Source organism: Telopea speciosissima, chromosome 8 (assembly GCF_018873765.1).
Source record: "Telopea speciosissima isolate NSW1024214 ecotype Mountain lineage chromosome 8, Tspe_v1, whole genome shotgun sequence".
Classification (NCBI taxonomy): domain Eukaryota; kingdom Viridiplantae; phylum Streptophyta; class Magnoliopsida; order Proteales; family Proteaceae; genus Telopea; species Telopea speciosissima.
In genome coordinates, this window is record NC_057923.1 from 18718661 (window position 1) to 18732819 (window position 14159).

Below are 14159 nucleotides of genomic sequence, written 5' to 3' on the forward strand. Positions count from 1 at the left end.
TATTTCTGAAATAGGAAATTAATTATTTATAGAGTACCTAATTAGTAAAAGAGTTCAAGGAAAAAGAGCAGTCACAAATGTAGATGGGCAAAATATCAAGCATCTGTAGCGATCGGGAATTAGAAACCAAATTATCAACTGAGCGAATAAGAAGCCCCCTAAATGGCAAAGCAAAGTAACAGCTTTGCATAACATGTAATTACAATGACTGCAACGAAAATAGTTGAAGATGATGATGATGATGATAGATGATGAAGATGATGGGAGGCATGGCATGCAGGTTCTTGGTGGACGATGTGCCGATAAGGGTGTTCAAGAACAGCAAAGATGTGGGAGTGAAATTCCCATTGAACCAGCCGATGAAGATATACCGAAGCCTCTGGAATGCGGACGACTGGGCCACGAGGGGAGGGCTTGACAAGACCAACTGGTCCAAGGCCCCCTTCGTCACCACCTACAAGAGCTTCCACGTGGACAGGTGCGAGGCGTCGATGAACGCCAACTACTGTGACACACAGGGGAAAGAGGTGGTGGGATCAGAGGGAATTCCAAGATCTGGATGCCCTTCAGTGGCGGAGGCTCAGGTGGGTTCGCTCCAAATACACTATCTACAACTACTGCAGTGATAGGGTGAGGTACCCTACCACATGTCCCCCGAATGCACCAAAGACAGAGACGTTTGAATTCATGAAAATGGCTTTTTTTTTCAAAGAGATATTTGAGAGGCTAAAAAGAAAGGCTTGCTTTTTTCTAAAAAGAACGTAGGGACGTTACCCTTATTTGTTAGGGACAATTAAAGAGGCTAGTGACGATGGGATTATAGTTGCTGAGCATAACTTGCATGGTTCCATTATTGAGATCGAAAAGCTCTGGCTTGCCTTGCTTGGAGCGAGATCGAGAGAGGAATGAGGGGAGGGAAACGTGGGAGAGGAAAGAGGGGTATAGAGTTGGGAATTGGGATAAGTTTGAGAGAGAAGGAAAGTGGAAAGAGAGAATAAAGTGAAAAGAGAGAGAATAGAGAAAGAGGGAGTGAGGGCTAAATTATATCATAAAGGCTTCTTTTTTTTTTTGACCATTTTCTTTCTTCTATTTTTTGTGGATACTGCCAATAGAACCATGAGTACGCTGGCTAGGAAACCATTGGGGACATAAATAGATTAGGAAAATTAACAGACGATGGTATTTCTAGACTCAAAGTTTGTGGCGGCATAATATTTCAAGTTTGAAGAAAATATTTTCAGAAGAAAAAGAAAATCAGAAATTATCTCAAAGAGCTACGGCAGAAGAGAAGAGAGCAGATACCCAAATTACCCAATAGGATGCTTTGATTACAGAAGAGGGCAATGATATCAAAAGAAACAGCAGGAGACAGAATATGACCATCGTTCATCGATCAGTGTTATTTAAAAAAAAAAAAAAAGGTCAGGTATATCAACAAACATTTAACCCCCCCACCTTGACCTACATGTTTTGCCTATTTTTCTATTTATTCTCTTTATTTTCATATTTTCAAATGAGGTTCTTAGTTCCAAATGATCAATGAAGATATCAAATTTTGATATCTAAGCATGGCCTGTTGCCTCAATTCCCAGTCTTTGTTAAACCATATATTAGAACTCCAAAACCCAAAAAAAAAAAAAAAGAGGGAACAATTGACCCAACACTATTCTATTAAGACAAACCCATCTAAATATCAAACAAAGAAAACAAAAGAAAAACAATCCGACATTCCTGTTGTTTTTCAAAGAACGGGAGAAATCATACCAATCAGTACTTATCTTAGCCAAACGTTTGGCAGGAGCATGTATACAGTAAGCAACGTCGATCCGCACGGGCCCAAACCCCTGAAGTGGAATTCATTTCATCAAAAAGAAGGAAACTTCAGAAGATGTACCCCCAAATATGGAATCCCACCAAAATAAATAATCTTAAAACAAATGAACTAAACAAAATCTAATTGAACTGAATAAATAAACTCACTTCTGATCGATATGCCTCTCCTTAGGAGAGAATTCAACGTGATTCATGGCTTTCATGATCCCAGCATCAACGTCCTTCAATAAGAAAAATCTCTGAAGTTGTATTAAGAATAAGAACCATAAATAGTCAAAATGAAGACCAATCAAACAACAAACAACTAACTTTATTTGAGAGGGAATATGGTCATTTAGCAAATTAAATTTAAAAAAAAAAAAAGCGAACCGTCTGCAAATTTTAAATAGTTGTATGGATATATAGAAGAAAGCCAAAGAAGATTTATAATTTATCTTTTGCAGGTTAAAATGATTTGGAGTAAACGGCATTAAATTTTCATCTTGTAGGAGGCCCATTTTATTGCCCTGAAAGTTCCAATATTCTTAAATGTACATGATTTATAAATAAAAAAATGTCCTAATATCCGCTACATGGCATCTTTGTTGAACTGAAATTTTAAGGAAATGTTGTCAACATCACTATCCATACAGTGACTTTCACATAATTACAAATATCCTATTCAAATCTCCTGTAGAAATGTACAGTGCCCACAAATCACAATTACCAGTGATTATTCATTGCTGTCAGAAACTGACAGTGCCCGCATATATATAATGATAATTTCAATCTGCATGACAATGTCAAAGTCTTTATGTGCACTTCCATTTTCATTTGATGTACTTAAACTTTGAATTCTTAAAAATAATTGAGTCTCCCTACAAATGTATTCGTTTGTTAAAAATATCAAGAACTGAAATTCTAACTAATCAAAAGGATAGTTTCATGGTAATATATTTATCCCTAAAGTTTCTGCAACTACAATCTTCACAAACCCATTGTCAAAGGGCAAAGACTGACAAAAGAATCGCTGAGCTCAGTTTTGGTCACGGTTGGAATGGAAATCATGGACCTTTCATCATAGGAGGTGCATATGGAGACATTCAAAGGCAAAACCCTAACTACAACAGGTCATTGCACTGGTCATTGTTTAACAATGGAAGAAAGGAAGAAATTGGCTGCATGTGAACTTCAGATCATAAAGTAAACCCATTTCAGATTCAGATGTTAAGAAAGATCCATTAAAGGGTGGTCCAAGCAAACCCCCCATGCAATATCAGCCTTTGGACCACTATGTAAATGCTTACCCTACGCTCTAACCTGATACATAATATTAACTTCTTCTGTAGTAAAATTTTAGAAGGTGGTGGATTTCAGTAGCCACAATCATTTTCCAACATATCTATCTTGTTCTAAAAGAGCTGAACGGTTATACTAACCATGGAAGCATTCCCTTGCTTCTCCAACCATGAGTACAATATCACCACTTCAAAAGAACGTTGCTATTGAAGGATCCTCCGTAGACTTTTGACCCAGTAGAGAAATAGCCTTGCAGCCCAAACTGAGGGATACGAAAATAAACGAATAAATAATAAATTTCCAGACTGCAAAAATGAAAATTATACACATGAGAAAAGAATAATATACAACAAAATACCCGATGCTTACTATAGGTTTACTCCAATCTGCTTACATGTCATTTACATGGCCTCCAAGCATGTCTCCTGATGAAGCATGAAATGTCAAATGCAGCTATTACAACTCAACAGGATCCACACAAAAAAAACTTAAAAAACATCACAATGTACTATTATCTATTCAATATACTAATTAGGTTTGAAAATGTATGAGCTGCTTAGTGGATACCTAAACTGAAGTGATCAACTATTGCAGCTTAAGGGCGGAATTCTTCCCATTGCACTGCCATTCTTTTAGCAAGTTCACAAAGTGCCACTGGGATCTTGTCATGTTGGAGAGAAACACCGTAGTTTTGCTGCACAATGAACATGCATCAATTCAAAGAATACATAAATCATGAGGTGTATTAATTCCTGAATTACATAAATGCACATATTCATCAATGTCTGCTTAAGGGCACAAGTTCATGATTATATGAGTCCTGCTAATAATCAGCATACAGGAACTTAGTAATCCTTCATAGGAACTTTCAATCTCGGTCTAATGCAATTAACTGCTCTCTCACTCTGATCCCATATTTATAAATCATTTATTAGCGTATATAACATCTAACAAGAAGTTAACTCATGGCGTCATGTAATGATCTCACTTGTCTTGGTGGATAGCTGACAGACACCTGTCAGTTCCTTTTCATGAAAAATATATTGATTGCTGATGAATCTTGCAGTGAAATGATTCTAAAATTTCTTGCAACTTTGCAAGTTACTAAAACAAACTGCCAACACATATCTATCAATAACTCAGAGAGAAGAAAAAGTGAAAGAAAGGATGATGGCTATAAATTTCCAATGACCTTTGACCAGTTCAAGGGTACTCCACCTCAGCTTCCACAAAAGAACAGATGCTGCAATTGATCGGCTTGAATTCCCCCGGGGTATTCCAACAGTTTCATCACAAAATTGCCACTTACAAGACTCTAAATTACTGCCACCAGAATAAGGCCCAGATGCCCCATCCCTGACCAAACTCTCAACCTCAAAAAACTTGTTATTTTGGGCTGCAGTAAATAAAACATGGATAGGCCCATAAATTGCATTGTGGTTGGTTCTGTTAGGAGGCTGTGGGAAACTTGATAAGCTCTCCCTAATCCAGTGGCATTGTTTTTCAATACTCAATGCTCCCGGAATAAAATAGAACCCTGAAAATGTTGAAGTTCAAAGACATCGATTAGGTGCTATCGAAAAGATCTCAATTAAAATCACAAGAAGATATCAGTAAATGGAAAATATCGGACCAACAATAACAGCCAACAACTTGGTGGAAAATGAGAGACCAGCTGTCATAGAAAATCAGACTCAGAAGTTTCACATAATCAGAGCCAGAATATACAGAACTCGATAAAAACCTGAGTGGCCAGCAGTTGTAGAGAGTCTGATCGACAGTCTCACAGAGGCCATAAACAGAACTCCTCAGATACTTTTCTTAGTAATGTTCATGTAGATGAAAAAATGAAAAAAATATTAGGAATCCAAATGCTAAGCTCAGATCCTTCGAAGACAAGGACTTAGTTTCTTATGAAAATCTATACATTAATAATTAAAGGAATTATGTTCATACATTTTCAATTAAACACTTGAGAAGCAAATTCCTTTGATTTGAACCCTCTCATCCTGTAGCATTTACTTTTTAAAAATGAATGGTGAAGTAACTTATTATTCTGCTCTCTCTCTCTCTCTCTGTCTGAGTCCAAATATGAACAGCTACTTCAAGAAACGCTACATTGTACATATTACATATAAAAGAAGTAATCCTCACATAATTCACCTCCACCTTGGACAAATTGTCAAACTATGCTGTAAACAAAATCATAGTTCATTTTGAGCACCAGTATTGCCATGCAACCCTAAAACTAATTATGATGCAAGATCCTGTCTAGTTCAGCACCTCTTTAACATTATAGGCAAAGATATTTGATACACAACATTTACAAGTGCTCCAAGGTACGACCATTTAAACAAAACCATAACAGCCACACTAATTAAATTTACAGGGAATATTAACAACTTGTGAAATGACAGATTCCAGAATCTAAAATGAATGTTTAGTATATAAAAAACTTCTGTAGAAGGATGAACAATACTGATTGAGATAGGTAGACAGAAAGAAAGTATAAGTTGACACACCATATCTGGTCGGAGAAGAGAATGAACCACGAGACATCAAGCAGTATAGCACAGCAAAGAAGAACAGCGTACGTCCGGCCAAGGCTCTAGCTGCTACTTTCACTTGCAACAAGGGCAAACAATGCTATTGCCAAATTGATCAGCAAGACACCATTGTACATTCTGCCGAGAGATCCAACCAACGAGCAGCCGATCTAAGATAGACACAGAATCCCCAACTTCATTTCAACAAGAGTTTTTAAAAAAAAAAAAGATAAGACCAACTCTAAAATCAAATTACAAAAGAGCAATAAGCAGAACCCTCTAAAATTATCATATGAAAAGAAGGGGTGGGGGAGCCAGAAACTAAAGCTCAAATATAAAGGCAAAGGGAAACTGAATTAGGATCAAAATGAAACTCTGTGGAGAAACGAACTCCATGTCCAATGAGGCCTTCGATTGAACCGATTAGAAGTATTATAGGTGTAGAGAGACGATCCGATGCCAAACCAGTGAGGAGCCCAAAGGCCTTTCCAACATCTTTGCCAACGGAGAGGTTATTAAGTTCAAGTTGAGTCAGAGACATGAGAAACGAATCATGAAATCTAAGTTTTGAAAGAAAAAAAAACTCTAAACGAAACAAAAGAAACGGGAAGTGCAATCAACATTGTAAAGTCAATTTTGGGCCATAACCGAAATCTCACAGATTGATTTTGCAGAAGGAAAGCATCACACCCAGCAACGAAAAACCCTTCAATCACGATCCTTTCGTGTCGGTCCTCCAGAACTTTGTATTTACTAAATAAAAAGGAATACATTACATCAAAGAGGTGGAAAAAGAAGGAGAATGAACCGTGGTTGTCTGAATGAGAAAGAGAGTGAAGACGTATGGAGTGGTGAGGATTTCTTTGAGACATGAGAGGGACTGCGATTGGGAAAGAGAAGACCGTGGATAGAGAGAGGGTTTAGCTCTGAGGGAAAGAGTTTTGATTTTGCAGTGAATAAGAGGCAGACGTGAGACGGACTGAGATTGGGAGATTGGGAGAGAGGAGACCGTGGAGAGGGAGAGGGTTTACGTTCTGATCTTACCAAAAAAAAAAGATAATTAAGAAATTAAAATTTTAAAGATTATTTAATATAAAATAATATAAAAGGGTACCGAAAATTTTAAGGAAACAAAAAGAAATGACAAGAAAGATAATGAGAGAGACATTATATTTGAATACAAAATATAAATAAAATAATCAAGTGAAAAAGTAGTCATGAACCATGAATTCGTGCACTTTATATAATAGTATGATATATATATATATAATTTATATAACATATGGGTTATATTGTATTATTTTTTAAGTAGATAGTGAAGCAAGAGGTGACATTGGTACCTAGAGGTGGCAATGGAAGGAAGAGGTGCCTAGGTGGACAAAGCCACCTTGCCCATGCAAGGAGGAGCTGTCCTTCGAAGGGATTTGGCCAAGTTTTTCTTAACTAGACTAGAGACTCAATCGATTAAGTCATTTCTGTATTATTGAAGAGTCGAGCCAAGAGCCCAGAAAGAAGAAGAATAATAAGAAAGGAAGAAGTGACCAAGGTAACCATGTTTGGAATAGGATCCAGTCAAGTTTAGTTGAGAGTGGTATTATGTTGATCATTTTTGTATGGGTTCAAACCCCCATTGAAAACCCATCTGAAATCTTGAAGGAAACAGAGGTCAAAACCCTATTCCAAAGCACCAATTTTGCTGAGTTTTCCTAACTAACTAAATGGCCGAAGCCTTCGGCCATTCAAGAGACCATATCTCCCTCATTTCAATTAAAAAATAAAATGATTTCAGTTTTGTTTGAAGATAGCCTTGTAGGATTTCATTTCTTTAGAAATATATATTTTCCAATTCTATTTCTATATGGATCAAAGTAACAAATAAAGATGGATGATATTTTTTAACCCAAAACTATGTACAACAATTTCTAGCCTAATTTGAATCAACTTATCATGAGATTATAGAGAAGATATAAACACATAAAATATGGGAATTTCAGTTATCTTTCCAATACACAAAGATTAGGCACAAACGGAAGGTCTATCAGCCGAGATATGGCTAATTTACTGGGCAAAGGTCATCCTGCCAGTCGAGCTGAATTGCCTCTGACTCTTACTGGTCGATCAGAGTAATAAATTCATTAGCCAATCAGATCGACTAGCATTGTTGTTTCTCTTGTTTTTTACTTTTAATCACCCCAAATCAAGTCCTAAGTATGCTTTGGGTTCCCTAAGGTCCCCAAACGTGATTTAATGCTTTTTCATTGATCAATCACTATAGGTTAGGACCAAATCATCGCGGCAAAGGCTAGCAGGAACTTTTAGAGATCGGATTCAAGTTTTTACTTTCGGATTAACAAAGTAAGTGGGGATATACTTGAATTAATTTTGGAATGTTTATTTCATTTAGATTGATTGTTAGGAACCATGTATATGAATGATTGTTATTCTTATTTGGAAATGATCTATTGGTTGATGGATATGTTTTATGAATATGGAATTGTGGATTTATGTTGATGCGATGTTGAATGGTTTGAAATATAAATCTTGTGCTAGAATAGATGTTATAGTCGGCTTGAAAATGAGAGTTATGGTGAGCCGTAGTATAGAACGCGGGAACACTGTACACCTCGTACGATGCCATCTAGTCTGCGTAGAGCTAGGAATATCATTCCTTGGTGATACAACTTGTTGAACACACAGTGTAGATGGCAGTAAGTGTGTGTTGGTTGTCATTGTTGTCAACACAGTGCATGTGTGTTGTTGTGGTCAACACAATGTATCTTGTTGCAGTTTCAAAGCTCAGGTCAGTTCAAGCAGCATTCTGGTTGAGTAGACATGCTTATGGCAGTGCAGGCAGTGACTGGATAGTGCCCCAGCATCCCCAGTAGTTCTTAAAGTGTTCACAGTGGTAGTGACATCATTACAAGGGTTCAACAGTGTATACAGAGGTCCCATAGTGTTTGGGAGTCATCCAGGGGCATTTCTACCATTTTAGGCATGGACTGCATTCAGGGGCATTAATGTAATCTTAGAGAGTACAAATGGCCTAGACAAGTGACAGAGAGCATCCAGTAGTATGTTGGTGATTTTGTCAGTCACAGAGGTCTATAGAGTGTTGACACAGCTCACAGGGGCATTTTGGTCATTTGACATTGATGTGACATGTTGGCAATGATGCTAGAGCATCCGGGGATTATGTTGCAGCATGAGATTATTCATTGCAGTGTTTGAAAGCCTTAAACAGCCTTGGGTAAAGGCTAGGTGCATTAAGAATGTTGATTTTATAAGTATCCGCACTGGCAGCATGTTCGTCGGCATTTTTTGAGGGTATAATGACAGAACTAGATAGAGCATTCCACATGAATATTTTAGTTCGTCGAGTCCTCTTTGAAACGCAACTGGAATCGCGCAATTCCGAGTTCGAACGACAAAGTTACATCGATTCCCGTTTGGTCACCTAAAATGAAGGGCAATTTAGTCATTCTGAATTGTTTTTGGGTTCCCTGAGAAAATCAGTAAGGATTTTGCTTATTTGGCTAATTTTGATTGGTAGTGCTCATCATCACAAGTGGCAGCAAACGGCGCTCAAATCGGAGCTAAAACGAAGAAGTTATGGCTTAGATTCCATTTTGGGTTTTCTGGTTGGTCAAGAAAATAAAAGATTCTGATAATGCAATCTACATCGTTCCAAGTTTTTTAAATTTGAATATACGGTCAGATATGATCCAGATTTGTAGACCCTTGTGATCCCTGATCACGTGCAGCGCCTGTGTACAGAAGTGCCCAGAAAAGATTCTTTTTGGGAGGATCTCATGAGCCCTGTTAGTTCAAGATATAAATGATGAAGATCCAACGGTCTAAGATCTTTCCCGCCTTCACCGACAGATCTGATACGAGACAGCCAATAGGAGCGTGAAACGTCAACCTACCACTATCAACCTTTGACATTGACTCTATCACGTGATGTTGATCTGACAGACAATATCTTGTGCGATCTGACGTACGAAAATAATGTGGAGTTCAACAACAAGATCTGACGGACCTTGTTAAGTGTACCGGTGCACTGGTGTAGCGTAGAATCAAATGCCGATATAATGCTTGCACGCGCACTTATACACGGCCCTCTAGATTCCATTGCAAGCCCTGCGAATGGCCTAACTTCAAAATGCGATATCTCACTTGTCCGATATCCAAATGAGGTAATCTTTTTTTTTTTTTTTGGGTGATTTTTTCGAGAGGAACCCATTGGTGTACTCAGAGAAGCAGAGGTCACCGGAATATGGGTTGCAACCCTAAATAGGTGTTGTATACATCTATGGTTTGAGTCTCCCTCTCTATCTCATGTGTACAGCCTTCCTTGATGCCATTGATGGTCTGAAATCATAGAACCAACACCTCTCTTCGTGGTTGCTGCCAAGGATGAAAGGGGAAAAGATAAAAGAAAGAAGGAAGGAGAAGGGGAAAAGAGGAAGAAGGAAAGGGGAAGGAGAAAAGAAAAAGAAGGGGAAAAGGAAGGAGAAAAAGAAAGCAACTCATCTCAGATTCGGAGGAGGAAAGAAAGAAAGAAAGAAAAAAAAGGAAAATAAAAGAAAGAGAAAGGAGAGAAAAGTAAGAGAAAGGAGAGAAAAGGAAAAAAAAGGAAAGGAAATAAAAAGAAAAGAAAGAAAAAGGAAGAAGACAGTGGTTTCCCACACTGCCAGGAACCACTCCAGGACTCCAGTAACAGTGCACACTTAAAGATTCCAGTTCTCCATAAAATTGGGAGAAGTTGAAGATTCCAGTGAGCTACCAGAGTTGCCAGACTCTATCTACGGATACCAGGAATCAGATACACTGCATGGTTGTGAGAATTTCTATCTCTTGACTTTGTAAATTTTGTGTTTCGGTATTTATTGTATATGCTAGCAATAGCAGTAGGGATGCATGTTGAGACCTATGCTAGATGTGCTTGACAATGTAAGGCATTTGTATAAGCCCAATTATTTTTATTAAGTTGTCCAGTTGCATCTGGACATAGTGTTGGTTACCAGTGGGTGCTGGAAAACCATTGGCGTAACACCCTTATCTCTATACTTAGAGATAGAAGCAGGTCAGATGTCCTGAGTCATAGGAATGGCTAAAACATCATCTACCGTGGGTGCGGCCTCTCAGTTTTATGCTGGAAAAATTAGTGATGAGTAGATGCTGAAGTCCAAGTGACCATTACTCCGTGCATATAGGCAACTTGCCAAAGCACGTATTTCTCTGTGTTGTGGATGCTTGCTTGCGTTGGTTAGTAGTGCTTTTCTGCAAGATGAGTGTACACACCTGGTAGAGCCCTTGATTGTCAGGCTGGGGTGTGTATGTGATTATATGTGTCAGTAGTGTGTGTGGTTGAGTGCCATATTGTGTGATAGCATTAACTCTTGGCAGCACTTGGTTTAGCATCTCTTGGCAACAGTATCAGTGACTGTGATTGTATGAGACTGAGTCAGGATTGCTATTAGGTTGTGAGTGTATTCCTGTGTGTATTTTGAGAAAACTGTGTGGGTGGTTGTGGTGAGTGTTAAAGATCTCAATAGGTGAATAGGTAGTGAAACTGTTGAGGGAAAAAGATTTTTGTAGTCCACTGATTCACCCCCCTCTCAGTGGCCTTCACTGCTCAACACAACCCTTACTAGCAGGAGTTTAGGTGTTGGGTGATCATTGCTCCCTGTCACTGAGGAGTGTGGTGTAGGCCGGGATGGGGCACAGGCTATGATTATCGGGGCCTACCCATGGGCCACGAGGAGATAAAAAAATAAATAAACAAAATACTACGACCGGTGTGGGCTCCCTACAACAATTGAGGTTACGTATCGGGGAAGTGTGAAGGAACCGAGAATGTTTATTGAGTTGTTGGCGTAGCACAAACTTAAAGACTTATGCATTGTTTTTAGGTGAAATTAAGATTAAAAATTGAATCTATGCATCTAGGATTTTGCTTTGTATGTGCATATGATTATGTGTGGTTTATCCTTTACTTGTTGGGCTCAGTGGAGCTCAATCCTGTGGAATATTTTCTTTTTGATGATCTTACAGGTGTATGTAATGGTGGCGGAGAGGATTACTTGGAGGACAGGGACTACTGACGTGGTGTTATCTTTTTGTTTTCTTTTGTTTAACACTATCCTTTTGGTGGAAGAGTTTCCATTGTATATATTTTAGAATAGTAGTGTGTGGGCTGATGATTGTGAACTTAGGGATATCGGGCTATTGGGACTTTCAATGTAAATTAATATATATGAAATTTGTAAATATTTATTTTCCGTGCACTCTGATCAATATAACACTTGTTATCTCGATATTGTGTTGTGCTTGTGATGTGTATTTACTGCATATGGATCCTGGAGGTCTTCGAATATTTCGAATATTCGAGTCAACCATTGAATCCTCCAAGGGGGTGGGTTCGGGGTGTGACATTGCTGCCCTCCTATGCACGATACCATTGGTGTGCTCCTTTGCATCAATTGTTTAGAAAAAACTCTCCCTTATTTTCTTACCTAGTTTTTCCATACCCACAACCAATGGGTTTGGATGGTATCCATTGGGCATAATAAGAAACAATAGGGGTATTAACAAATTCCTATTGTAGAACATGGCATTCCGTCTAGACTTGCTAGAGGATTGGGCTCCTCTCCAGCAAGCCCCCCCCCCAATGAGTGCCCACTGAGGCATCCAATGGCTGGGCTACTGGTCATGCACATGGATGTGTACCTGTGTGGGACCTGATGTGCAGCCTGGTGCGTGCCCAACAGCCCAACTGTTGGATGCACTTCCTAGGTGTTGGCTTTGCAGGAGAAGAGCCAGATACCTTGCTAGAAGACCTTTGGCAAGTTACTTGGGCCTAGACCCAAGGTTTTTAAATACATTAATAGGGATGAAATTGGTCATTGGTGATTTTGATCCAGATCGGATCGTAATCGGCTCGAATCAGTGCTCAAACCCTATAATTAAGGGTGTTAATTTGGAACTGAAAACGAAACTGACTGCATAAAACCATACCAAACCATACCGTTATAAAATGGTACGGTATTGACCTCGATACGGTACGATATTGATTTTTAAATTAAAACCGTCGATATATACTTAACCCGGATCGAAATCGTACCGTGTGGGTGGGGTAAACTTGTTAAAAAAAAAAAAAAAAAACCTAAAGGCTAAAGGGTAGAACCGTAGAAGTAGAAACCCTAACCTAAATGAATCTCTAATTTCTTTCAGCCTTTCCTGTTCCCCTACCTGGCATCCTCGCGACTCGTTGTGAACACTGAATAGTGAAGGAGTGAACTATGTGCAATGTGATGACATGAAGTGTGCCGACTGCCGACTGCCATTGGTCGACTGGAGCTTGGGAATTTCTATTCGACTGTTCCATACGATGAACTTGTGAATCTCCTCTGGAACCTTATTTTACCAATGCAATTGATAGTTTTTCAGTGAATGAATCATTTTTAAATAAATAAGATCCTGTGTTTGCTGTTGCCAAGTTTTGCATCCAATAATCATTTTTAGGTTTAACTATTTTTCTCTTTATTGTTAATACTCTGCATTTTCTTCATTTCTCTTAACTCTAGATCTCTGCAATCTGAACCATTCAAGCTTTTTATTAACCTCAACCTTACACCAATTTGTACTGAATTTTTACTATTTTCTAATACCGTTTTTGTACCGAACCCATATCGTTTCTGTACCATATTTATAGGTATGATATCGATGTTAGAAATATGACTCTTAAACGGTACAGTACAGTATCGATATTGGATACCTGTTTTTTGTACTATATCGAAACCGTACTGGCTGACACCCTTGCCGCTATAATCAGTTATCAGATTCAAAAAACAAGAATTTATAGGGTTTTGGGCGTGAATCGGTAGAAATCGAGATCGATCACGGCTGATTTAGATCTGAACCCGTCGACTCACTGATCCGATTCTCGATTCTTAAAAATCTGGCCTTTTCACCCAGTTTCGTAAACTTTGCCAAGCTTTAAACAGATAGACGGAACTTTTGTGTGGAGAAGAAATTTTGAACCGTCGTTGTACTACCTTCAAAGCAATCGAAGAATAAAGATGTTGCAGAGCAAATCGTTCGTTAGGAAAACAAAGCAAGGCAAAGTAATCAAGGTATGAATCATACTCGATATATTTTTTTTCTAAACACTAACCCTAGTTTTCATATCTGTTCAGTTTATAAGACCAAAAAGGATTCTGTTCTCTTGTCAGGTCGTAAGAGAGCACTATCTCAGAGATGATATCTACTGCGGAGCTTCTATCTGCAAAGTGTGCGATTCTTCAGTTGCTCGTTTGAGCTCATATGCTTCAACGATTCTGATTGTTGATACCAATGTTGTTCTTCATCAGGTCTGTTCCCTCAGTTCAATTAGTTTATTGTTTTCCTTTTTTTGTTCTTCTTATCTGTTTTTTCTTATTTTTTCTAATTCTAGATTAAGTAGTTTACAAGTTCAGTCTTGAACTCCAATCAGCTTCT

The 14159-nt window shown here is 38.4% G+C and overlaps 2 protein-coding genes and 1 pseudogene across 2 annotated transcripts in view; 2 read left to right on the top strand and 1 right to left on the bottom strand.

Moving 5' to 3' along the window:
• Nucleotides 1-269: 269 nt before the first annotated feature.
• Nucleotides 270-626, top strand: LOC122672109 (probable xyloglucan endotransglucosylase/hydrolase protein 5). Its single transcript, XM_043869607.1, has one exon. It carries the CDS (start codon nt 270-272, stop codon nt 624-626), a length of 357 nt encoding a protein of 118 aa, XP_043725542.1.
• A 1986-nt stretch (nt 627-2612) lies between these two features.
• On the bottom strand, nt 2613-4658 carry LOC122672110 (annotated as a pseudogene).
• An 8979-nt stretch (nt 4659-13637) lies between these two features.
• LOC122672687 (exosome complex exonuclease RRP44 homolog A) overlaps nt 13638-14159 on the top strand; it is a 34712-nt gene continuing 34190 nt past the window's right edge. The window contains exons 1-2 of the mRNA XM_043870159.1: nt 13638-13795; nt 13895-14032. Coding sequence (XP_043726094.1) covers nt 13742-13795; nt 13895-14032 — 192 coding nt within the window. The 5' untranslated portion in view covers nt 13638-13741. The remainder of the gene's footprint in view (nt 13796-13894; nt 14033-14159) is intronic.

Excerpts from the sequence above, each read along its gene's own strand:
- LOC122672109 (XM_043869607.1), top strand. The coding sequence starts at position 270 with ATGGCATGCAGGTTCTTGGTGGACGATGTGCCGATAAGGGTGTTCAAG.